The sequence below is a fragment of the Schistocerca nitens genome, chromosome 2, assembly GCF_023898315.1.
Source record: "Schistocerca nitens isolate TAMUIC-IGC-003100 chromosome 2, iqSchNite1.1, whole genome shotgun sequence".
Classification (NCBI taxonomy): domain Eukaryota; kingdom Metazoa; phylum Arthropoda; class Insecta; order Orthoptera; family Acrididae; genus Schistocerca; species Schistocerca nitens.
The window spans coordinates 265,137,467-265,164,938 of record NC_064615.1 but is presented as its reverse complement, the minus strand read 5'-3'; the positions used below and the strand labels follow the sequence as shown (position 1 = coordinate 265,164,938).

Genomic DNA, 27,472 nt, shown 5'->3' with positions numbered 1-27,472 from the left:
TAAACAGATATTTGTACGTCAGTAAGTAGCGTCCAAGTATGATAATGTAGGAGTCTGAAATTCGAATTTCCTTTACAGGATTCTTTAAAATTTATATTTAAACTCTATATTTTTTGTGAAGTGAAAATTATAATAAAAACTGCATCATAATTTTAATGAAAAATTATGGATCGCACAAAACAAATTATAATTTGATACACACATGTTAAATGACTTATACGTATACTTCAATAATAATCCAGAATTTATGGAGTGGGCATTGAAATGAAAATTCCTCATAGATTAAAGCCAGATTAATCTGCCAAAATGTTTTATTAACAATACCGGTGCATTTTGTACGTTTGTTTCTCCACGGAATGAGAAAGAAGAAATTAGTGGGCATCAGCATTAAATAGAATAGATATAGAATACCCAGAGAAAAAAACATTTGCAGCTGACTAGCACATCCTTGTGCAAATACAGTCCAGCCTTCTGAATTTTTACGTAATAGAAGCTACTAGATGACTACTGTCTTTTCTCGCATTTGTAGTTGGATCCTGTAGCACTATTTACTGTAAACAAGCGTCTACGTGAAGATATTTTGCTGAAAAAATCTGACTATAAAGCTTGTAATCTCACACATGCAAATTTGCTGAGATGTAATATTTATTGCGGGGTTTTATCTTATCTGCCGTAATGTGTCTTTTACGTATGTTTAACTTCCTGCACTTGACGTGGAAAGAAAGTCTTAATACATTTCGACTTGTATTCCGTGTTCTTGTCAGATCAATGATTTGTCTCCCGTACAAGCTTCAATGCAGACATATGTAGATCCATAAATGTCTTTCACATTCACTGATCTGAATTCCAATTACTGTTAGTGTAAATATGGCTAGGAAATATATTATTGTTCCAGTAAGCACACAGTAATTAAAAACTCGTTCACTACCGTATTTTCCACAATTTCATCTTGTGTCTTTGCTCCAGTGCCAAGGATACATTGAAGCGCCAAAGAAACTGGTGTAGGCATGCGTATTCAAATACAGAGATATGTAAACAGGCAAACTATGTCGCTGTGGTCGGCAACGCCTGTATAAGACAAGTATCTGGCGCAGTTGTTAGGTCGGTTACTGCTGCTATCACGTTATCAAGATTTAAGTGAGTTTGAACGTGGTATTGCCGGGCGGAGTGGCCACGCGGTTTGAGGCGTCATGTCACGGAGTGCGCGGCCCCTCCCGCCGGAGGTTCGAGTCCTCCCTCGGGCATGGGTGTGTGTGTTGTTCTTAGCATAAGTTAGTTCAAGTAGTGTGTAAGTCTAGGGACCGATGACCTAAGCAGTTTGGTCCCTTAGGAATTCACACACATTTGAACGTGGTGTTGTAGTCGGCGCGTGAGCTATGGGACAGCATCATCTCTGAAGTAGCAATGAAGTGAGGATATTCCCATACGACCAATTCACAAGTGCTGTGAATATCAGAAATCCGGTAAAACGTCAAATCTCCGATATCGCTGCGGCCGGAAAAATGGCTCTGAGCACTATGGGACTTAACATCTGAGGTCATAAGTCCCCTAGAACTTAGAACTACTTGAACCTAACTAAACTAAGGACATCACACACGTCCATGCCCGAGGGAGGATTCGAACCTGCGACCGTAGCGGTCGCGTGGTTCCAGACTGAAGCGCCTATAACCGCTCGGCCACACCGGCCGACAGTCCTGCAAGAACGGGACCGACAACGACTGAAGAGAATCGTTTAATGTGCCAGAAGTGCAGTCCTTCCGCAAATTGCTGCAGATTTCAATGGTGGGCCATCAACAAGTGTCAGCGTGCGAACCATTCAACGAAACATCACCGATACGCGCTTTCGGAGCCGAAGGCCCACTCGTGTACCCTTGATGACTGCGCGACACAAAGTTTTCCGCCTTGCCTGTGTCCGTCAACACCGACATTGGACTGTTGATGACTGAAAAAATGTTTCCCGGTCGGACGAGTCTTGTTTCAGATTATATCGAGTGAATGGACGTGTGCGGGTATGGAGACAACGCCATGAATCCACGGACCCTGCATGTCAGCAGGGGACTGTTCAAGCTGGTCAAGGCTCTGTAATGGTGTGGGGCGTGTGAAGTTGGAGTGATAATGGACCGCTGATACTTCTAGATACGACTCTGACAAGTGACACGTACGTAAGTATGCTGTCTGATCACCTGCATCCATTCATGTCCATTGTGCATTCCGACGAACTTGGGCAATTCCAGCAGGAACGCCGTTCTGAGTTTAAACAATTCCGCCGGCCACCAAACTGCCCAGACACGATCATTATTGAGCATATCTGGGATGCCTTGCAACGTGATATTCAGAAGAGATCACCACCCCCACGTACTCTTACGGATTTATGATGTACAACCCAGCAGTATTCATGGTTTCAATTCCCTCTAGCACTACTTCACACATTATTCAAGTCCATGCCACGTCGTGTTGAGGCACTTCTGCGTATTCGCGGGGGCCCCACGCGGTATTAGGCAGGTGTATCAGTTTCTTTGGCTCTTCAGTGTACATTAGCAGAGTTTGCATTCAGCTACCGTCCATTCGTACGTCACGCCACGATCTGCAATTAGGTAGCAATATGGCTGCGGTATTCACCACTCTCTCTCTAAAGACGACTCACTGAATGTGACACCTAGTGGTTATACCAGGTACCTGTGGGGTGACGTCACAAGTCGCAACCCCAGAAAGCTTAGGAATTAACGTTGAGTGTTGGTACACATGTGGATGTGCCGTAATACGTCTCCCAACGGTTCCCACACGTGCTCGATGGGATTTAAGCCGGGGGAACGGGCAGACCAGTCCAATCGCCGAATCTTCTCTCGTTCCAAGACGTCTTGCACATGCACCGTTCTATGTGGTCACATAATGTTATCCACAAAAACGAAGTAAAGGCCGAATGCACCTCTGAAAGGGCGCACATGGGAATGGAGTACAGTGTCACAATAACGTTGACCTGTGAGCGTATTGCGCTGGAGGATGGTAGAGGTCAACGTATCCATGCGTCTTTTCACAGCTGCATTCGGTCTGACTTCATCTTTTACCGATGACAGTTCGCGATTGCATAGGGCAAGAACTGTTGGAACGAGAGGATATTCGGCGAATGGATGGCCCGCTCGTTCCCCCAGACTTAAATCCCGACCATCTGGCAGTTGTCAACGGCGGTGATGACGGAATAGAACGCTCTATCACAAGAATTCCTTACCAACTTTGTGACCAGGATGAGAGCGCATTGCAGTACATGCATTGCCGTATGTGGTGATCACACACCCCATTCAGAATCACGTTCCGCCTTTTGGAATGTCTAGTGGACCATGATGAATCATTGTGATATCCGTGTAATTGTCTTTTAATAAAAGTGCCAGTTTTGTTCATCTCACTGCGTATTTCTATCAGTTACCTTCGGAACTGGATTTTACTGTAGCAGTTCTTTCTTTGCATGGTGAAACGTTCATCCAGTTGTGTTACTTAGCAATGAGACATAATGCAAAAATTACAAAAGTTATCTTCGTCCTAACGTTTTGCACGACAGTGTATTATCTACATACTCTACTTTAGAGACTGGATTGATTTAACATTTTATTTGTAGCACGATGTTAGGAGCCTTAAGTCGTGTCCTCAAGTTACTTTCAGTTTATTGCGCGGAACTGTTCGCTATCCTGCAGATGAGACGGCGTCGTGACAAAAAATTTATCATCTGCTCCGATTCTCAAAGTGCCCTTCTCGCTATTGGACAGATGTATGCAGCAGATCGGATGGTGCCACAGGTGCAGGATCCTTCCCTTGCAAAGATAAAACAAGGAAATAATTTTTTGCTGGGTTCCGGAGCACATAGGGATTCAGGGAAACGAACTCGCTGATGCGGCTGCTAATGAGGCTTGCTGTCTTCCTCCTCCTGCTCTTTGTTCAGTCCCTCTGCGGGCTGTCACTTTGTTTGTGACTAGGAAGGTCATACGTTGGTGGCAAGCTCAGTGGCTGGAAGTGAGGAATAATCAACTATGTTCCATTAAGACTTCAGTGCGACTATGGATTACCCCTTCCGCTCGCGATGGTGTGAAGAAGCAGCCCTTACTTGGCTTAGAGTGGATATTGTTCATTGAACTTGAGGGTTGAACTGGGTAATTCCCTCTATTTTAACTGACAACGAGGCGAGTGTTGTTAGTTTATTAAGATTTTGTGTGGTGTCCGGAATTCTTCCCAAAATACTGGGTGTGAGATCTTAATGTATCACAGAGTGGCTGGTTCACGTATTATTTCTAAGTCCTCATCCAGCCAAGGTTATCTGTCTTTTGTTAAAAGCGTCGTTACAGGTATTTCAGCCATGAATTTAGTTAATTATTCTGCTGTGTCTCGTTGGAATTTTCTTTTCATTTCTGAAGTTTCTGGGGTTGCTTTACGATATTTGTGGTGGAATGAAACGTAGTTTTCAGGTTTATTAATCTTTTTCCATAGAATCTCACAATGTTCTTCGGTACATCATTAACGCAAGGGCGCAGATGACCTTGCTGTTTAGCGACCTCCGCTATAAATCATCATCATCACCAAATCTAGTTACGTTTGATCCGTTAAAGATATTTGTAAGCTCTTTAAACCTCGACTAATAGCGACAGGGAGTCATGAAGCAAAAACGAAAAATGCTTTCTCGGAACTTTATCAATAAACGAGACGCTATTATCACCCTTTTCTTATGAAATTATGCTATTTTTGCTACCAGAATACGGATCTCGATGAGTCAGATTCAGTGATACAACCCTTTAGTAGCTCAGACACGGAAACATGGGCTAAAATTACTTGCTGCGGCATTTAAACGGCCCGCCACCTGGAAGCAAACATTTCTCTCCGAGGAAACTTGAGCCGCCAGATTAAGCGACAAGGTCATGTTTGTGTGTTAGACTTTAGACTTACATATTTTGTACTAAAGAAAATATTGTATCAACTGTAATTCAGATTAACTTTTCTTACCAGGAACAATGTTTAACAGATGATCAGATATCCATGAGAACACCTGATGCCCACAGAGGACACTTTTTTAGTGACAAAACTGTTAGAATTTGTAGAATGCTGTTTATTATTTTTAATGAATATCATGTTGTATATTCCATCTTTTTTACATATGCTGAGTCATGTGAATACCGGTAAAAAAATAGTACATTCAAATAACCCATAAAATAAATGAAACCATAGACTGAGAAAACAGTAAATGGATTAATATGTGCCATCACATTTTTGTTGGTGATTTTTTAAAATCTCATTGATTGTTGCTACGAAGCATGTAAGCTGGCGAGATATGAGCTAGGTGAAAGTTTTAAGTCGTAGAGATTTAAGTCAGTGTTGGATCGGATGAACGGGCTGGGGCGAAGGACTTTAACGGATGGCCAAGCGGTCGCCGACACGCGAGTGCCCTGTGGCAGCTAAAACGGCGGTTTTTCCCCCAAGAAGCAGGAGCTGGAGGAAGCGGCTGGTCTAGTGTGTGAGTACATTGTAAAGTGGAGGCAGCTGCAACTACCGTGAAATACTCGATAATTCAAAAGAAATTCGATGTTTCATTGTAACACAAACCCTGTCATATCGAGATATCCATGGCCCTGAGGTGCATTTATTAACACATTAATATTACAATCATCACAAAAACTACAGAAGTTAGGTGACACAGTAAACGAGCGCCCTTACGGAAATCATTGAAAATTGTTAACCACTGAACAACTCTTACGATAGTGACAAACTAGGTGTCGGGTAGCAGCCTAGCACTGTAGCTGTCATCTAAAAAAATCCACATTTGCACATACCTTGTTTATTGCATTATTTCATACTTAAAATATTTTTAGTTCTGTAAATATGTCAGATCATCATATTCTCCACAGTCACACAACACGTGAACGCAGTACAGAACTTCTTATAGCTCTCTACACATAACCATATTATATTTGTCTACATTCAGAATTGTTTTCTGATTTATTTGACTAAAAATTAATTCGGCAGTATTAAAAATACACAACCTAAAAATGGCAAATTTTCCATAAGATTTGATACCATCACTAGATTTAGTGTGAGACAATGCATCAACTGCGCTGGCCAAGTATATTAATTCATATGTTTTAACGTATATTTCTTAGTTATTTGTCATAAGAAAGTATTTGCAAGATACATGTTTTAATTATTTGTGTCTACACCTTTATATACAGAAAATTGTGTTTTGTCTGGAAGAGAAAAATTTCTTTTAAATCATATGTCAAATTTGTGACTTGGTTAGTATTCCAGTTCTGCATTTTGTCGATATAAAGCGAGATGTGATTGACAAGAGCGGCAGTTGCTCGGTTATTCCGGGTTATGGACTCACTCTCTGGAACGGCATTCAGTAGTCAACACTGGTGCAGAGCAGTCTTCAGGTAATGCGTCAAAGAGCTGACAGCGCGCTCAAGTGTTGGTTTTTGCGCGAAAATCGGACGCGCTTATACTCTAAAATTCTCTGACAGATAAATTCTGAGGAAAATGGTTTTTTTTGTTATTCTAGGAATTAGTGGAAACTTAAAACTACTCGTGAAGTTCATGGGATGGCATTACAGAAATTTAATGTTATTTACGTGCTAATCTGGAATTAATACTGAGTAGATTACGTGAATCTACTGATAATTTCGAAAAGTTCAATATAATGACCACTGTAGTGGACAATGTATACGTTTATGAGTTCGCGATTATTTTGCGCCTGTTTCAAAAGTACTGTTGGACTCTGTTCTGTTTGCGGACCAGAGATGATTCAGAGGTATCTAGGGATTCTGCTACCATTCAAATTACACATTCACACTAGGTTACTGCAACTGGACTTTCTTTTATTTTATTTCTTGTTACGTTGAATTATTGTAGCGCCACCATCTCTACGTTTTTCTCTGAAATGATTAAATGAATAAATTATCAGTTTATTCGACATAAATCTTTCAGTCTTGTCTTTGTCAGTCTATCAGTATATGATAACTCATTTTCTTATTTTAGTATTATCATATTTAATCGCAATTGATTATTATTTAAAATTCGGATCACTTGTAAGTGCTTATGTTACCAGCGACACTCTCTGTATCGATTGCAGCATTACTCAAAAGAAACCTGGCCTACGGAGACGGTGGTTGCACTGCACTTCAGCCAACACTTCAGAAGTGCTACTCACAACCGACGACGAGTCTCTTATCTCGACCAAACAGGTTTCCGTCGATAACAGCGTAAACATCACGTAGCTATTGCCTCTGAAAGTGGTGTAAACATCCGGCTGGTGGTGGGCCATTAAATCGCCGCAGCAGTAACGCTCTGCAATCCGCATATTCAATTTATTCTTTCCCAGTGATTTGATGTTAGATCTGTGAACGAGGTATATCATAGAATATCTCTCTGTGAGAACAGCCATTCTGACGGCAAAAATTTAATGTTCTACTGGTTGCAGAAATTTCTGAAGACTTTTAGAATGACTCCATTAAAAAAAATAATGAAGTTGTATCACGTTCATTAATGAAGTATGTCATCATAGAAAGAATCTCTAGTATTCCTCTCTTCCTTTCTTCCACTTTATATTTGCCTTAGTAATGTTAATCTTTTTCTCAATTAGAATTATCGTCAACAAAGAATTCCTAAAATCCTGTTATGGATTGGAGCTCTATAATAAGACCTAATTTGGAGAGTGGGCATGCAGTCATGACACTCTAACATCCTACTCAAGAATGAATTTTCATTCTGCAGTGGGTAGTGCACTTGTCCGCGATAGACAAAGGTCCCGAGTTCCAGTCTCGATGCGGCACACACTTTTAAACTGCCAGGAAGTTTCATGTCAGAGCCACACTCCGCTGTAGAGTGAAAATTCATTCTGGAAACATTCCACCAGGCTGTGGCTAAGCCCTATCTCCGCAATATCCTTTCTTCCAGAAGTGCCCGTCTTGCAAGGTTCGCAGGAGAGCTTCTGTGAAATTTGGAAGGTAGGAGACGAGGTCCTGCCAGAATTGAAGCTGTGAAGAGGGGTCGTGAATCGTGCTCGAGTAGCTCAGTCAGTAGAGCACTTGCCCGCGAAGCGCAAAGGTCCCGAGTTCGAGTCTCGATCCGACACAGTTTTAATATGCCAGGAAGTTTCAACATCGTACTCGCCTATTACTCCAGTTAATGTAGACATGTCAGTTTATTGCGGATATACAGCAGTGCACTATATTATACCACTGCCTGACAAAATAAGTGAAGCTCCCGGAACGGGAGGAGAAAACGCAATGAAATTTCATAGGTCGAGAGGGTTTATGATATTACGTCAAAACGCGACTGCAAAATCGCATCAAATTTACGAAGAACGTGGCAGCACAAAACCACTTATTAGCACGACGTTACACCTCCTATGGCCTGGAAGCATGCACTGGTTCGGTTGGGTAGGGTGTCATAAAAATGTTGTATCCTCTCCTGAGGCAGCCGGTGTATACTGGCACTGGGGCAGGGATGCCATCCGAGCAGGTGCCGCACGTGTCCTGTCGTGGACAGATGTGGGGATCTTGCTGGCCACAGGAGTACCTCAGTACCACGCAGACAGTTCATGGAGACGTGTGTCATGCGTGGACGAGCGTTGTCCTGCTCTAAAACGGTACCATGGCATTGTCGCTCGACTCACCACCCCGAGGCACCAGCAGTAACACCGTAACATCAGGACAATATATCCTCTCTCCAGGTCCCTGCTGTACTCGCCGACGATGTCATCCAGGGCATTCCGCAACCGCGATTCATCAGCAATCTACGCTTCTCGGACATGGCACCACTTCAAAAGTTGCCGTTTGTCTTGTGATTTTAACGCCATCCTACTCATGAAACGGTAATTCCTTACCCCGCTCTAAGGGTAGTTTCCGATCAATGGTGCTGATGACAATATTGCAAGGGTGTCCAACACAGGTTCCCAGAAGGCAGGCGCAGGTGTGAAGGAGTTGCGATGTGAGCTCGGTGCACGGCATGCCGTTATCGAGCGGAACGCTGTCGACGAGTATTGCTGCCTTCACGTTCCCAAACAGTTCAACATCGGGCCACTGTCACATCCGAATGACCCAAAAATTTGGATACTGCACGATTCGATCAGCCGGCCAAATGTAGATCCAGACAGAATGTGATCACTTCCAAACTCTGCCAGCTAGGCCAGCTGGAAATTTTCTAGCACTAAAATCCTACTTTAATATTATACATTCTTGATTATGGCTGGAAGTGAAGTGAAAGGAGTTTCAGTAGTAAAAGAGCTGATGGAAAACAGCAGAAGAAAATTCACGAAACCATATGAGGTTTCAAATCTTGAAAACCAAAAAAGAATGCTGTTGTGGGCCTGCTGGTAGGTGCTGATAACGCTGTCTCATACAACTACGCGGTATCTCCGTGTCCTTTACAGCAATTATTCGACATCTGACGTTGTTCACGCCCCTTTGATGCCATACCAGACCTGGTAACAACAGTAAACGCCGACACTAATGCTCTCTGGTGGCGATTCCACCTATCACATAAGAGAGGTGTTGTGCATCACGGAGACGTTTACTGTTGAAAATGCGAGGGAGCGCATTCCAGGAAGATTAGGACTACATGATACTTCTTCCCACAGACGAGAAAATTCGAGAAATTGGACCCAATACAGAGGCTTGCCGACATTCATTCTTCCCATACGCCATTCGCGAGTGGAACTGGGAAGGGGGACGACGTAGTGGCACCAGAAGTACTCTCCGCCATCCGCTACACACCGGCAGGTGGCTTACGGAGTATGATGTAGATGAAATTACAACTATGATGATTCACATACACGATACACGTCGATGGTGAGCACATGAACGAAGTTACATCAACATTCGGCCATGTCTTCTACGGCTTCGCTTTTTTTGTCAGACAGTGTATTAAAGGGCGCCAATAAATAATTACGGTCATCCTCATGGTGGACCGAATAGCCCGTTCCGTGCAAACTGGAACTCCATGATTGTCCTCGCGTTTCTTTATTTCGCGACCAGTCAATTTTTACAGAATAGCATTTATCTTCCATTCGCAAGAGGTGCTAGTCCCACTTACTTTGGAGTTCTTGTTTTTTTATTAATGTTTAATTTTATTCGCCAATTATATTTAATATCTTTAATTTCTTCCTAACATTTTTTATTTTTGCTTTAACTGTATACCCAGCCATTCTTCTCAGGGATTTCATTTAGTGTGTTTCAATAGGTCTCTTCACTTTCATACTCATATTCCAATTCTCTCCGTCAAATAATATAGTAAGCGGCGGCATCACTTGCTAAAATTTCATTTGTATGTTCTTTCTTGTTCTATTGGAGAACTTTCTGTTTATAGCACCTCATTTCAGATGGGATTTATTTAATTTACTTCTCAGATCTCCAGACATCCCAAATAGTTAAATTTTTGTATCTGCTCGATTATATTTGTGAATTGCATTTCTGAAGGGACTGGATGTATCCCCTTAAGTGTCATTATTTTAGATGTGTTGAAGGATGTCTCTGGAACTTGTTGCCCGCAAATAAAATCATACTTAAAACTGTGCTGCCACTTAAAACATGTATTGTGTGTCTTTGACAGACAATTATAGTTGCGTCAGTTACAAATAGTTCATTGATTGTGTGTGTGTGTGGGGGGGGGGGGGGGGGGCACCATTATCTCGCATCCGGGCATCTTGTCAGCACAGGTGGCAGTTTGCTTACATAATTTCTTTACTACTTCTGCTGCATTATTTCCCACAGCTTGTGCCTCCGCGTTAAACAAATGCTTTTGTGAGTCAATGAATAATTATTTGTTTTAATAAGCACCCAGTGGCTACAAGAACGTCCTTTCCTCAAAATCGTGCTGCTGTTATACTACACGCGACTCGCTAATTGTGTTCAGGAGCCTTGTACTAATTTTGGCACAGAGTTTATATGGAGCTGTTACTAGATTTGTGTCCCTGTAGCTTTCAAATAATAACGCCGTAATTTTCACGGTGGAATGGTACGCAATCTTAATTATCTCACTGCGTGTTTCAGCTCGGGATGAGGTCCATGTTCGATGTGAACAAGGCCAACTTCAGTGGCATCAGTGATAAGGAGCATCTGGTGGTGAATCAAGTGCTGCACAAAGCGTTCATTGAAGTCAGCGAGGAGGGGACGGTGGCCGCAGCGGCAACAGGTGAGTGCATTGCGCTTAGCCTACCAACAGGGGCGAACACATCGCGGAATGTATTTTGCTTGCAGCTCTCATTTCTGATTACAAAGGGACACCATGCACTAGTATGACTTAGCCCAATCGCGTCAATTGAAGAGCCTAACTCTTCAGACTGCCACAGATGACTCTAGCGGGCACATCAGAAGATGTTAGGAAACCGTGGCTTTCTGCCGCTTTGACCCTCATGCGTCACGATTCGAAACATAAAAGAGAGATATACAGGGTGATTATAAATAAAGTTAAACTTACAAAACGCTGTAGAAATAACACCACTGGTCAGAATGGCGTCAAATTGCAATGGAATGTAATCGGAGAATGGGGAAAACGTAAGTCAGAAAAAAAATTGCCTGAAAATCGATGAATAGATGGCGCTGTATGTGTCAAAATACGTAAATGAAAACGCCTGTCATGCGCAAGACCCATTATAAGTTGGTATAAACAAGCCGGGTACACTGCTTTTCTTCCTTTCCCGTCTGCGACGTTCACCATGACTGTCTCAATGCAGGATCGTGCTCTGCTTGTAAAGCTGTATTACAAGAATGATGACTGTGCACACCTCGCTCTGCAGAAGTTCCGAACATTGAAGGGTTTGAAAAAAGGAGTTGGTCCGATGACTACCAAGGGTCTGGAGAAAATGATTCGGAAATTCAAAAAGACGGGTTCTTTTGTCGTGCAACATGGTAGAGGGAGGAAACGAATTGATTGGGGTGTAGTCCACGGAGAATTGCCCGAACATTAGACATACCCGTGAGCACGGGGAGTAAAATCCTACAGAACATCCTTCCCTGCTAAAATTACCAATGCGCATGAGTTGCTTCCTGTTGACGTGCCAGCAAGAGACCTTTGCTTTAGAATTTCTTGCTTGCATGACAGTGGACAATGATTGGACGTGGAAGATTTTGTGGAAAGACGAAGCTCACTTCCATCTGATAGGATATGTCAATACACAGAATGGTCGAAGACGTGCAACGGAAAATCCACACGCAAATCAACCAGTACCACTTCATCCTGAAAAGGTCACTGTGTGGTGCGGGTTTACGGCATCATTTGTCATAGGGCCATATTTTTTTGAAGAGACAGATGCTTCAGGTCCTATTATCTGACATTCATTCGTAAGCGCTATGAGTGTCTTTTGCACAACCACGTCATTCCAGCTCTCCAACAGCGTGGAACTGTGGATGGGATCATTTTTATGCAAGATGGCACACCTGCTGCAAATCCAGTTAAGCAGCTGCTGAAGCGCCATTTCGGAAATGCTACAATTATCAGCCCCCATTTCACTACAGCCTGGCTGTCCCGGTCACCTGATCTTAATCCGTGTGACCTCTAGCTGTGGGGCTATCTGGAAGTTGTGTTCAGTGTTCCGATTGAAAACGTAGCTGTATTGGAGGCTCGCATTGCGCAACACATTCTGTACGTGACACTTCGATCAGTTGTGGAACATGCTGCTTCTCTATTTCAAATTGTTGCAGAAAACGGTGGACAGCATATTGAACATGTTTTGCGCCAGTCACACAAATTAGTAATCCGATTTGATTTTGACTGATGCTTTTTATGCGGTTTTTGGCCTCAGGACAGCTAAAAACCGATGCGAGTGTGTTTTTTATGCGGTTTTTGTCCTCAGGACAATTAAAAACCGATTTTATTGATGATTTTTATGCAGTTTTTGGCCTCAGGACAATTAAAAACCGATTTTTCCCATCCTAAGTGATATGACCTTGCCGTGGTGGATGAGCTTACGTAACTAACAGTAACACACTTGTACATCTATGCAAACTGAGTAGTACAGTTTGCTTAATGTCAGACGTACACCTTATGCATTGTTGTACGATTCATTTGTCATTTGCAGTCGACCACTATTAAATTATGATGCTTACAGTGCCATCTATTGCTACATTTTGTAACTATATTTCTTCTGCCCTTCTCCGATAACATTCCGTTGCAATTTGAAGCCATTCTGACCTATGATCTATTTCTACAGTGGTTTAACTATAATTATAGTCGCCCTGTATGTGGAGTGAGCATAGTGAACTGCGGATGTCACCAACGTCAAAGTGGGATTGTACACGGCTTATGTTTGCGTACGTTGCGCTCTAAGACCGGATTATAATGCCAAGCGTATTTGCCCAAATTGTAGACAATTATTAAGTAGTAACGGCACTGGAAATAATTGTTTTTGTTACGGATGTAAATCAAAATACTTCAAACGAGGAAAAGTTACTTTTCATAGATAAGTAACAACAGTCCTAATTTCTAGAAAGAGGCGCTTTACGTGGTGAAAAATATCGAGACATACTGTAATCAACAGTTAGTAAGGTAGGACTATTTTATGTCCATTATTATTATCGCATGCATCCGTTAAAACAATAAATTTGTTTCACATATTTATCAAAAAATACATACGTACAACTATTTACGCTATATAGGGTGATTCCACGATTATGTTACAAACATTCATGGATGATGGTGAAGGGTAAACGAGTATCGACTGGATGTAAGGGACCCTGGTTCCGGAACGACCAAGTCGAAGGCTATAATCAAAAATCGTTTCGGTAATTGGCAGTGGAATACATATACTCATCCTGTTGTTCCTAAAAATGTGGAGTAGGCAACTTTCAGAGGAGGCAGTATGGACCAAAACGAGAAAAAATGTCTAGTAAACATGGGCCCTAAAATGCATTCCTTAAGTGTTTTGAGCACTTGTTCATCTTCGCTGGCGTGAAACTCATCTTTTCTACTGCAAGCTCTTCGCTTTCCATAGATTTGGAGGAGGTGGTATGCACCAAAAATCAGCGAAAAAACAGTCTAGATCGTGACGGTTATTTTATTAAGATGACGGGTTTCGGCCTGGTCTTATGTCATTCAGAAAAGCGCTGTGAAAGATAGAACTCGTGCTAGTTACATGAAGAAGTCGATGACTTAAAGTAAGTTATGTAATTAAAACTGAAGAGCTGTTACCCATCAGCTGAAACTGACGATGTCTAGAACAGTCAGTAGACCTCATTCGCTGAAACTGCTGCTGTTGGCTTTTTTTCCTTTAATGTAATTTCATGCCCCTGCCCCACATGGACAGGGGAAGGCTGGCAGTGGCACAACCCGCCGCTCTTCAGCCGAGTGGCATTACAAAAAATAAAAATGAGAGCTTATACAGAAAAAGGGGTGGTAAAAAGGAGGATATAAAAACACAGTAAACAGAGACCATGGAAGATAAAATACACACTAACACAAGAGCAGTCATTGGGGGCAGTTAAAAAACTCGACATAAAACTGTAGGCGATTCTGGGGCACTTAAAATGCATTGGAGTCACAAGTTAAGTCGGCCATAGTATAAAAACACAGAGCGAGAGACACATAAAAAGCCACTGTAAGCGATGGTACACACACGAAGAAGAAAAACCCCTGGTACGGACCTGCCGAGGGACAGGGGGCCTGAGAGGAGGGTAAAAAATGGGAGAGGAAGGTACAGTGGAGGGGGGGGGGCGGATGGGGTCGGAGAAGAAAAAGAGGGGATGCAGCAAAAGGCAGGAGATGGGTAGGGCAGGAGATGAGGCAAGGCAAGTCAGGAAGTGCAGAGACACAGAAGGTGGTCATGGGAAAGGGGGAGATGCAGGAGAGAGGAAAACTGATCAGGGGAAGGGAAGAAGGGAGAGGGAGCCCTGAGGAGGAGGAGGAGGAGAAGGAAGAAGGTGGGATTAGATTTGGTAGGAGCAGTAGATATCAGGACGAAGCTCATCATCCGGGAGGGGTAGGTGCTGGAAGTTGCGTTGGAGGGTGTGGAGTTGAGAGAGGGCGGGACACAACGGTAAAGATGCGGCAATGGGGTGGGGGTGGAGAGGAGTGGGAACACCAGGAGGTGGGGACATCGAGTCAATGGACAAAGTACAGGGTGCAGATGTGTTCGAGGAAAAGAAGATAGTGGAAGGGGATGAAGTCATAGAAGGTGCAAGAGGGGGATGGAAGGTGGATACAGAAGGCAATGTGGAGTGCATGGCGTTCTAGGATTTGGAGGGCTTTATAGAATTTTGGAGGGACAGAAATCCAAGTGACGCTGGCCTAACAAAGGACAGGACAGGTCAAGGATTTGTAGGTGTGAAGAATGGTGGAAGGATGCAGTCCCCATGGCGTCAGACAGGAGTTTCAGGAGGCGGAGTCTATTGTGGGCTGGGATCATGAGGAGTCCAGGTCAGGTGACAGTTGAGGAAGAGGCCAAGGTATTTTAGGGTAGAAGTGAGGTGGATAGGATGATCATAAATGGTGAGGTAAAAATCGTGGTGCTGGAAGGAGCGGGTTGTACAACCTGTGATGATTGCCTGGGTCTTGGAAGGGTTGACACGAAGGAGCCACTGGTTGCACCAGGCAGTGAACTGGTTGAGATGGCTTTGAAGGGTACGTTGGGACCGCGAGGAAGGTGGTGTCATCAGCAAATTGGAGGAAATGATCAGGTGGGTGAGGTTTGGGTATATCAGCAGTATACAGGAGACAGAGGAGAGGGGAAAGGGTGGAGCCTTAGGGCACACCGATGGTGGAATAGGAAGTACAGGAGTTGATATTGTGGATAGTGACAGAGGAGGGATGATGGGAGAAGAAAGAAGCAACACGATGGAGGAAATTGATGGGGAGAGCATAGGTCTGGAGTTTGAAGAGAAGCCTGGGATGCCAGATACAGTTGTAGGTGTTCTCGAGGTCGAGGAAACCAAAGATAGCAGAGCGACAGGAGTTAAGTTGGAGGGTTCAAATGGCTCTGAGCACTATGGGACTTAACAGCTATGGTCATCAGTCCCCTAGAACTTAGAACTACTTAAACCTAACTAACCTAAGGACAGCACACAACACCCAGCCATCACGAGGCAGAGAAAATCCCTGACCCCGCCGGGAATCGAACCCGGGAACCCGTGCGTGGGAAGCGAGAACGCTACCGCACGACCACGAGATGCGGGCTAAGTTGGAGGGACAGGAGATTGGTAAGATTAAGGAGCTGGTCGTCGGCTGAGAAGGAGGGCCAGAAGTCACTCTTGGTAAGGGGAAGAAGGTCGTGCTGGTTAAGGTAGTAATGAATACAGTGGGAGAGGATGGACTCTAAGACCTGAACACAGAGGTGAGGCAGATCGGACGATAGGAAGAGGTATCAGAGTGGAGTTTGTTGGGTTTAGGGAACAGCACAACACGGGAATTCTTCCATAGGTCAGGGTAAAAGCCGGTGGAGAGGAGGACGTCGTACAGAGTAGCAAGGGCAGGCAGGATGGACGGGGGGGAGGATTCTTTGAGGTGGCAGTAGGTGACATTGTCGTGACCAGGAGCGGTGTTGTGTTTGAAGCGGAGGACGAGTTTGATGTCATGTGCAGTAATGGGAGTGCTTACATGTGAAGGGGGTAACTGATCCAAGTACTGGAAACTGGGGGAGAGTGGTGGGACAGATATGTCAGTGTGTTTGAGGATGGTGGGGATCAAAATGGGGATAGTCAGGAATGTAGAAGACCTCAGAGCGGTGGGAAGCAAAATGGTTAGCCTTTCTGAGGTTGTCAGGGAAGGAGCGGTTGTCGTGGAGAAGTGGGTAATGCGGGGCGGGATGGCTACCAGTAAGGTGTTGGAAGGCTGACCAGTACTTGGAGGAGTTGACAGTGAGGGTGGGGTTGAGGCATGTATGTGTCTGGCGCCAGTCCCGTAGTTACTGTGAGGAGGTAGCAGATGTGTCGTAGTAATTGCCGCTGGTGGAGGAGTGTATCCCGGTCACGGGTGCGGAGGAAGGAGCGGTAGAGCTTGTGGGATTCATGGAGAGGGAGGACGGTCTGTGGAGGAAGTGTAGGGCGGTGAGGGTGGATGAGTTTGGTAGGAACGTGGGCCTCCACAGCGTCAGTGATGGTCTTCTGGAGGAAAGAAGAGGCATGGGTGACGTTAGAGGGATGGTGGGAGTGGCTTTCGACATGTGAGGCAACGGAATCGCGGTAGGCATCCCAGTCGGTACGGTGGTAGTCGTGGGCGGACTTCGGAGGGGCAGCGTGGCGGGTGGCACGAGGGCGGCCATGGGCAGAGGAGATGGTGAGAAGGACAAGTAGGTGGTCACTGCTAATGGGATGGGGGACGTCTGCGGGGATGCGACCAAGGAGGTTGGGGGAAGCGAGGATGACATCCAGGGTGGAGTTACTGCTGTTGGCTAGGCAGCATTGCGTTATATAGATCTGGTGAGGGCGTGTTTGTACTGTACGACGTCAACGTCAGCTGATGAACGATTTACATAATTACTTATTTTAAGATACAGTTTATCTGAAGTTAGTAATTATAAGCACTGCCTGTAGGACAGAACAAAATATTAAAAATCGTGAGTAATGTAATAATATTATTTAAATATTTTTTCTTTTATTTCTTGTTGTTCCATCTGGAGGAAATAATGTACTTAACTAGTATAAAATATCTATAGCATGGGTTATTTAATCTAGAGAATATGTGTATAGAACAAACAAATGGATTAATGTAAAATAATTATCATCTATGATAATTATGCAGTAGTTACACTGTGTTCTGAATAATAAGAAATTTAGTAGAACATTGGGGCACTCTTCTGGCCTGAACTTGCCATCTACGGACGCCGTTGCCATGAGGACATCATAGAAAGATGGCGTGAGTAAGTATCAAAGACATACACTCCTGGAAATGGAAAAAAGAACACATTGACACTGGTGTGTCAGACCCACCATACTTGCTCCGGACACTGCGAGAGGGCTGTACAAGCAATGATCACACGCACGGCACAGCGGACACACCAGGAACCGCGGTGTTGGCCGTCGAATGGCGCTAGCTGCGCAGCATTTGTGCACCGCCGCCGTCAGTGTCAGCCAGTTTGCCGTGGCATACGGAGCTCCATCGCAGTCTTTAACACTGGTAGCATGCCGCGACAGCGTGGACGTGAACCGTATGTGCAGTTGACGGACTTTGAGCGAGGGCGTATAGTGGGCATGCGGGAGGCCGGGTGGACGTACCGCCGAATTGCTCAACACGTGGGGCGTGAGGTCTACACAGTACATCGATGTTGTCGCCAGTGGTCGGCGGAAGGTGCACGTGCCCGTCGACCTGGGACCGGACTGCAGCGACGCACGGATGCACGCCAAGACCGTAGGATCCTACGCAGTGCCGTAGGGGACCGCACCGCCACTTCCCAGCAAATTAGGGACACTGTTGCTCCTGGGGTATCGGCGAGGACCATTCGCAACCGTCTCCATGAAGCTGGGCTACGGTCCCGCACACCGTTAGGCCGTCTTCCGCTCACGCCCCAACAGCGTGCAGCCCGCCTCCAGTGGTGTCGCGACAGGCGTGAATGGAGGGACGAATGGAGACGTGTCGTCTTCAGCGATGAGAATCGCTTCTGCCTTGGTGCCAATGATGGTCGTATGCGTGTTTGGCGCCGTGCAGGTGAGCGCCACAATCAGGACTGCATACGACCGAGGCACACAGGGCCAACACCCGGCATCATGATGTGGGGAGCGATCTCCTACACTGGCCGTACACCACTGGTGATCGTCGAGGGGCACTGAATAGTGCACGGTACATCCAAACCGTCATCGAACCCATCGTTCTACTATTCCTAGACCGGCAAGGGAACTTGCTGTTCCAACAGGACAATGCACGTCCGCATGTATCCCGTGCCACCCAACGTGCTCTAGAAGGTGTAAGTCAACTACCCTGACCAGCAAGATCTCCGGATCTGTCCCCCATTGAGCATGTTTGGGACTGGATGAAGCGTCGTCTCACGCGGTCTGCACGTCCAGCACGAACGCTGGTCCAACTGAGGCGCCAGGTGGAAATGGCATGGCAAGCCGCTCCACAGGACTACATCCAGCATCTCTACGATCGTCTCCATGGGAGAATAGCAGCCTGCATTGCTGCGAAAGGTGGATATACACTGTACTAGTGCCGACATTGTGCATGCTCTGTTGCCTGTGTCTATGTGCCTGTGGTTCTGTCAGTGTGATCATGTGATGTATCTGACCCCAGGAATGTGTCAATAAAGTTTCCCCTTCCTGGGACAATGAATTCACGGTGTTCTTATTTCAATTTCCTGGAGTGTATTACGATAACGACTGAGGTCGATCGCAGCTGTCAAAGATGCTCAGGATACTCAGAAGTGGTGCCAGTACATTTTCCCCCATAAGTTGCCAACAAAAAGCTTGTGATACTCATAATACAGACCTGTTATGACGAAAGAATAATAGAACTTGGCAGCGTCAACGTATAAAATCCGATCATAAAATAGGTCTGATCATGTAATAAAACCGGAATGTTGGTCATATCGCTTAATGCAGCACTATTTTTTCACACAAAAAATGCTTGGAAATTCATGAACCTTATTTTTCGAAAAATTATGTCAGCATATAAAACCTAGTGATAAAAGTGCGTATTATCTAGTAATAAAACTGGAAAAAATCCTAGTGTAGTCACTCAAGTCAACATTCTGTTAATAACGCCACAAAACATATGTATCTATCTGTTACGAGATTTTAGTTCAACTTCAGATCGCTCCGTACCCATACTCCTAGTATATTACAGAAGTAACTGCTTCCAGCGATAATTTTGCAATCGTGTAATCGTACAATAAAGGGTCTCTCTATGTATTCGCAATACGTGACATTTCTTTACGCTGAGAGTCAATTACCACTTCCTGCACCAGGCGTCGATACTTTGCAGGTCTTCCCGTATTTCAGTGCAATTTTCCGGCGTCGCGACTTTGTGTTCAACTGCATCATCCTTGAAAAGCCTCATAGAACTTTCGATGTTGTCTACTATGTCTTGTACATATATTTTGAAAAGTAATGATCTCATAGAACTCCTCTGGCTCATACTCAAAATCACTTTTACCTATGAAGACTTGCCTCCATATTGTGTTCTGTTTGCCAGAAACTCTTCAGCCTAGTCGCACAGTTCTTGTGCTATTCCGTACGCTCGTATTTAGTTCATTGCGTGACAGTGCGGAACGTATGGAATACCTTCCGGAAGTCAAGGAACACGGCACCTACCTGGGCGCCTATATCTACTGCCTTCTGCGTCTCGTGAACGAACAGAGTGAGCTGCAGTTCACACATCATTGTTTTCGGAACGTATGTTGGTTCCTACAGAGGAACTTTCGACCTCCAGAAATGACATACGTGAACATGAAGCATGTTCCAAGACTCTACAACTGACCGATGTCGGAGATATAGATGTATAGTTCTGTACCTCTGTTCGACCACTTTTCTTGAAAAGGGGAGTAACTTCTGGTTTTTTTTTCTTTTTCCAATCATCAGGAACACTTCGCTCTTCCAGACAGCTACGGTATACTGCTGTTAGAAGAGGACAATTCTTTCACATGCTCTATGTAGAACGGAGTTGGTATCCCGTCAAGTCCAGTGGCCGTTCCTGTGTAGAGCGAATCCTGTTGTTTTTCTGCCCAGTGGACACTTATTTTGTCACCCGTGAGACTATTTAAAGGAGGTAATGCATCGCTAGTATGAAATAGCTTTGGAAAATGACGTTTAGTACTTCGTCCTTTCTTTGTCGTCGTCCGTTTCAGTCCTATTATGGTCACAGAGGGTCTGCACAGATGGCTTCGATCCATTTACTGATTTTACGCAAAAGAAAAACTTCTTAGGATTTAATGTCGTCTTTAGACAGACTTTTACATCGAATTCGTTTAATGCTCCACACATGGCTCTCCTTAGGCTAATTTTGACTTCGCTTTTGTTTTTGTTTGTCTGTGAGGCTACGGCCTCGATTAAATTTGCAGTGAAGACCTCTTTGCTTTCGTACATAAGTATAACTGAACTGTAGAACAAAACAAATGAATCTAACTATTGTAATTATTTTTGCAGCTGTCGTGACTTTGGGTACACTGCCTGCAGCAAACCCACCACCGGTCATTTTCAGAGCTGACCATCCTTTTGCATTCTTCGTAGTAGATCTCCAAGAAAGAGTCTTAATGTTTGCGGGTCGGCTATACTCTGTACCACCTTAAATGCACAAGTGGGAAAAAATCGAAGGCTCCAGAGCAAATGAAAAACAAACATTGCCTGTGATCTATCGTTAATAAATTGGAAAATAAGGTTCCGTACCAGGAAACCACATTATATTGTTGTATATTACTAGTCTGTAAGAGATGAATAAGTCATAGTATGAAAAATGCTTTCACTAAATGAACTTCGCTGCTGAATGGTCTATAATTTTAGACTAGATTTGTTAAGTGCCTACAGTCGACTTCCACAATTTAGGTGCCTTCAGAAATCAAAATTGTGATGTATTATGAGTTATTTTTATTATGCAAGCATCATCTGTGCCGTAAATTGTTATTTTCGTCCTGAAGAGTTCGTCTGACTAACAAGTAATGTGCGAAGTAAGTGCAGTCGACTGGAAAATATGATTACAGACTTCTTTGGCTCTGAAGAAGAAAAGGACATGACATGTTGCAGAAGTTCGTCGTTTCAGCTATCAGTACTGCAAGCCTGTCTCAGAAATATTTACAAAATCACTACAAAACGTCGAAACAAGGTATTGTATCACCGTTATTCTAGCAAATGCAAATCATAAATTGCCATAACAGTACACCATAACAGAAAAAATTGGGAATAACCGTACCAACTTTAACGGCGTACTTTAAGAATAGCTCCGGATAAAATATGTAGGTTTCTTTATAGCTGTAAGTCATTACCAACGTTCCATGTTTAGGGAGGACATCAGGATAAATCCATCAATCTGCTCGCGACCATATACATTTCTTAAGCATAGGGTAAAGCTATTTAAGGGCAGCAAACCTCATTGTATCAAAGTCGTGTGAGGTGTTTTTACTTAATTTTAAACATCTAGTACATACAGCCCAATTAAATGAGGTCTGCGCCCTCATTTAACGTGTTGTGAAATATTTATTTGCCCCCTTCCTTACTTTGCTCTTCACCCTGTCTTAAAACAGTCCAGACACCTTACAGTAAAGGCACAATGTAGACATTTGTAATTTTACGTGACAATTAAGGTGTCTTAGAATGAGTAAGTTGTCTATGTTGCAATAACTGTCTTACTTAAGACATACACTCCTGGAAATTGAAATAAGAACACTGTGAATTCATTGTCCCAGGAAGGGGAAACTTTATTGACACATTCCTGGGGTCAGATACATCACATGATCACACTGACAGAACCACAGGCACATAGACACAGGCAACAGAGCATGCACAATGTCGGCACTAGTACAGTGTATATCCACCTTTCGCAGCAATGCAGGCTGCTATTCTCCCATGGAGACGATCGTAGAGATGCTGGATGTAGTCCTGTGGAACGGCTTGCCATGCCATTTCCACCTGGCGCCTCAGTTGGACCAGCGTTCGTGCTGGACGTGCAGACCGCGTGAGACGACGCTTCATCCAGTCCCAAACATGCTCAATGGGGGACAGATCCGGAGATCTTGCTGGTCAGGGTAGTTGACTTACACCTTCTAGAGCACGTTGGGTGGCACGGGATACATGCGGACGTGCATTGTCCTGTTGGAACAGCAAGTTCCCTTGCCGGTCTAGGAATGGTAGAACGATGGGTTCGATGACGGTTTGGATGTACCGTGCACTATTCAGTGTCCCCTCGACGATCACCAGTGGTGTACGGCCAGTGTAGGAGATCGCTCCCCACACCATGATGCCGGGTGTTGGCCCTGTGTGCCTCGGTCGTATGCAGTCCTGATTGTGGCGCTCACCTGCACGGCGCCAAACACGCATACGACCATCATTGGCACCAAGGCAGAAGCGACTCTCATCGCTGAAGACGACACGTCTCCATTCGTCCCTCCATTCACGCCTGTCGCGACACCACTGGAGGCGGGCTGCACGATGTTGGGGCGTGAGCGGAAGACGGCCTAACGGTGTGCGGGACCGTAGCCCATCTTCATGGAGACGGTTGCGAATGGTCCTCGCCGATACCCCAGGAGCAACAGTGTCCCTAATTTGCTGGGAAGTGGCGGTGCGGTCCCCTACGGCACTGCGTAGGATCCTACGGTCTTGGCGTGCATCCGTGCGTCGCTGCAGTCCGGTCCCAGGTCGACGGGCACGTGCACCTTCCGCCGACCACTGGCGACAACATCGATGTACTGTGTAGACCTCACGCCCCACGTGTTGAGCAATTCGGCGGTACGTCCACCCGGCCTCCCACATGCCCACTATACGCCCTCGCTCAAAGTCCGTCAACTGCACATACGGTTCACGTCCACGCTGTCGCGGCATGCTACCAGTGTTAAAGACTGCGATGGAGCTCCGTATGCCACGGCAAACTGGCTGACACTGACGGCGGCGGTGCACAAATGCTGCGCAGCTAGCGCCATTCGACGGCCAACACCGCGGTTCCTGGTGTGTCCGCTGTGCCGTGCGTGTGATCATTGCTTGTACAGCCCTCTCGCAGTGTCCGGAGCAAGTATGGTGGGTCTGACACACCGGTGTCAATGTGTTCTTTTTTCCATTTCCAGGAGTGTATTAGAATGCCTACCTCACTTCAGTAACTACAATACAGTCGAAACTTAGAAAAAGGAAGAAAGAAGACATTAGAAAAAAAAGCGGAGAGAATAAAAATGGGGCAACTTCTAAGATGTATTTTTAGGAAGCTAAGACTGAGTATACGATACACATTTCGTAGGGAATTACAGTTCCCTGGAACAGCTGTAAGCTGTACAGTAGATGCGGAGCATACACTTTGCGAAACATCATTGTTGATTTAAAGCCAGATACCTGTACTGTTGTAGAGTAATTAGTCTTGATAGACTGCGTACTGACCCATGGCGAACATTGCTGTTGTAGTGAAATGACACTTTGTGGCACATACAACCTTGCAGAGACCGCAATCTGAGTCTGATGTACTTCAAAGATTCCAAGGACGCTGAATCTTCAAATCGGGGTCAAAACCGAATATTTGTGGAATTGCATTGCTAATTTCGCAAACAATGTTTTCGAGATCTGAAGTTTTGTATGGACACTAGCGAAACTGGCAGTGCTTCGTAATTGATAAGTACACTATGTGATCAAAAGTATCCGGACACCCCCAAAAACATACGTTTTTTATATCAGGTGCATTGTGTTGCCTCCTACTGCCAGACACTCCATATCAGCGATCTCAGTAGTCATTAGACATGGTGAGAGCAGAATGGGGCGCCCCGCGCAACTTACAGACTTCGAATGTGGTCAGGTGACAGGGTATCAATTGCGTCATACGTCTGTACGCGAGATTTCCACACTCCTAAACATCCCTAGATCCACTGTTTCCCATGTGATACTGAAGTGGAAACGTGAAAGGACACACGCAGCATAAAATCGTATAGGCTGACCTCGTCTGTTGACTGACAGAAACCGCCTACAGTGAAGAGTGTCGTAATGTGTAATAGGCAGACAGCTATCCAGACCATCACACAGGAATTCCAAACTGCATCCGGATCCACTGCAAGTACTATGACACTTAGGCGGGAGGTGAGAAAACTTTGATTTCATGGTCGAGCGGCTGCTCATAAGCCACACATCATGCCAGTAAATGCCAAACGACGCCTCGCTTGGTGTAAAAAAATGGCTCTGAGCACTATGGGACTTAACATCTGTGGTCATCAGTCCCCTAGAACTTAGAACTACTTAAACCTAACTAACCTAAGGACATCACACACATCCATGCCCGAGGCAGGATTCGAACCTGCGACCGGAGCGGTCGCGCGGTTCCAGACTGAAGCGCCTAGACCGCACGGCCACACCGGCCGGCTCGCTTGGTGTAAGGAGCGTAAACATTGGACGACTGAACAGTGGAAAAACGTTGTTTGAAGTGACGATTTACGCTACACAATGTGGCGATCCGATAGCAGGGTGTGGGTATGCTCTGTGAACGTCATCTGACAGCGTGTGTAGTGCCAACAGTAAAATTCGGAGGCGGTGATGTTATGGTGTAGTCGTGTTTTTCATGGAGGGGCTTGCACCCCTTGTTTTGCGTGGCACTATCACAGCACAAACCTGCATTGATGTTTTAAGCACCTTCTTGCTTCCAACTGTCGAAAAGCAATTCGGGGTTGGTGATTGCATCTTTCAACACGATCGAGCACCTGTTCGTAATGCACGGCCTGTAGCCGAGTGATTGCACGACAATAACATCCCTATAATGGGCTGGCCTGCACAGAATCCTGACCTGAATCCTATAGAACACCCTTGGTCTTTTTTGGTACGCCGACTTCATGCCAGGTCTCCCCGACCGACCTCGAAACAACTCGTCAGCGCAGCATTCCGTGAAGAATGGACTGCCATTCCCCAAGAAACTTTCCAGCACCTGATTGAACGTTTGGCTGCGAGAGTGGAAGCTGTCATCAAGGCTAAGGGTGGGCCAACACCCTACTGAATTCCAGCTTTACCGATGGAGGGCGCCACGAACTTTTATGTATTTTCAGGCATATGTCCGGATACTTTTGATCACATAGTCTATGTACGGGAACTGAATACACGGCTAATCTGGGGTATCCCTAGGAAACGTGTCAGGACGTAACTTTGAACTACTCGTTGCGACTTTACTTGATTTGACGGTATGTAACTCGAAAACTTAATAGGTCATATTGGATATGAACGAATATCTCTGAACGCTCTTGCCCGAATTATTTCCAATGTTTACGCAATACTCTTATTAGCATGGACACGGGCTACTTATTTTTTAAATTAATAGTATACAGGTTTTATGTTAAAACGATTGCAACGAAGAAAATGTTACGCTGTGCTGTGAAAATGTGTGGTCTCGTTTTCTTTCTAGCAGTCGTTTTTAATTGTGACAGGAGGACATTTGTACCATTAGACAAATTATTTTTACATAATTTCAAACAAAAATTGCATACACAACACTGTGACAGAGCGAGGTGGCACAATTGTTAGAACGTTGGACTCTCAACTGGGAGGATGACAGTTCAAACCAGAGCCGGCCATCCTGATTTAGGTTTTCCGTGATTTTCCTAAATCGCTTCAGGCAAATGCCTGGGTGGTTCCTTCGAAAGGGCATGGCCGATCTCCTTCCCCATCCTTCCGTATTCTGATGGGACCGCTGACCTTGCTTTTGGTCGCCTTTCCCAAACCAAACAACCAAAACACTGTGCTATTTCGTTTTCTCCTTTGCATTCGGCTGTAACAGAGAACTTTAATATTAGTTGTGGACGTAATTTATCCGATTATGGCCAGAATACTGCTAAAATATCTGAATCGTCCGGAAATTCGTAATGTTACGCATTCGCAAGTTTGAAACTGTGCGAAATAATCGCTGAAGTTACTATCTTCACAGATGCAGCGCCTGGGAGATGTATACTAATGCTACCAACCGACCCACCAATTCACTTTACGCTGTCGTAGTTAAAACCTACTGCAAGAAAGAAAACGAAACCACATGAGTAAAGCAATCTGTGTCATAATTAACTGTGAAACACATCCACGCTTAAGAATCAGTGATGGATTAAATAAGCACTACGCATTGCATTAACGCTTTAGACGATTTAGACCCTAGCAGTGAAACTTAACTTTTGTGGAATCATATTTTCCTGGAGACATACGAGTCTGAACTTCATCTTCGATAAGGACAGAAGCTGAAGTAATGAATTAAAATTTGTGTCAAGGCTGGGACCTGAACCCACGTCTCGTGCTTGTTAGGCAGCAGATCCCAGTTCAAGTCCCAGCCTTGGCACAAATTTTAATTCATTACTTCAGCTTCTGTCCTTATCGAAGATGAAGTTCTGACTCGTATCTCTCCAGAAAAATATAATCCCATCAGATCAATAGATCACCTACGCCTAAGGTACAGGCAGGATTTCCCCATTATCTACGAAGCCAGAATCCTACTGCAATATCAGAGACCCTCGGCAATAGTGACAATTTAACAAAAGGGCTGAAGGCGTGAACTGAAGTTTCTGTTGAGGAGGGTGTTGGACGAGTTTAGTCCGTACAACTGCAGAAGCCATATTCCGATAGTGTTGTATTGGTTACCGCATCTGCCTAGTAAGCAACCGACCTGCGTTCAAGTCCTAGCGTTGGCATAAATTTTAATGCATTACTTCAGCTTCTATCCTTAGGTAGGGGTATCCACAATTCTTTTACTCACAAACACTGATAACGACAGTTCACTAACTACTTTAAATAAAATCAAGATTTGCATGCCTCTCAATATATTACAAAAATCTGTATGCACAAAAAATGAAAAAGGCCTGACGCTAAATTACTTATTGCACAATTAAATACCGACGAAAATTGAATTGGGATAATACAAATGACGATTGGCAAAGTGAAGT

At 44.7% G+C, this 27,472-nt stretch overlaps 1 protein-coding gene across 1 annotated transcript in view; it reads left to right on the top strand.

The window, feature by feature from the left end:
• LOC126236003 (serpin B6-like) overlaps positions 1 to 27,472 on the top strand; it is a 156,629-nt gene that overhangs the window by 119,640 nt on the left and 9,517 nt on the right. Inside the window, exon 7 of the mRNA XM_049945012.1 lies at positions 11,022 to 11,163. Coding sequence (XP_049800969.1) covers positions 11,022 to 11,163 — 142 coding nt within the window. The remainder of the gene's footprint in view (positions 1 to 11,021; positions 11,164 to 27,472) is intronic.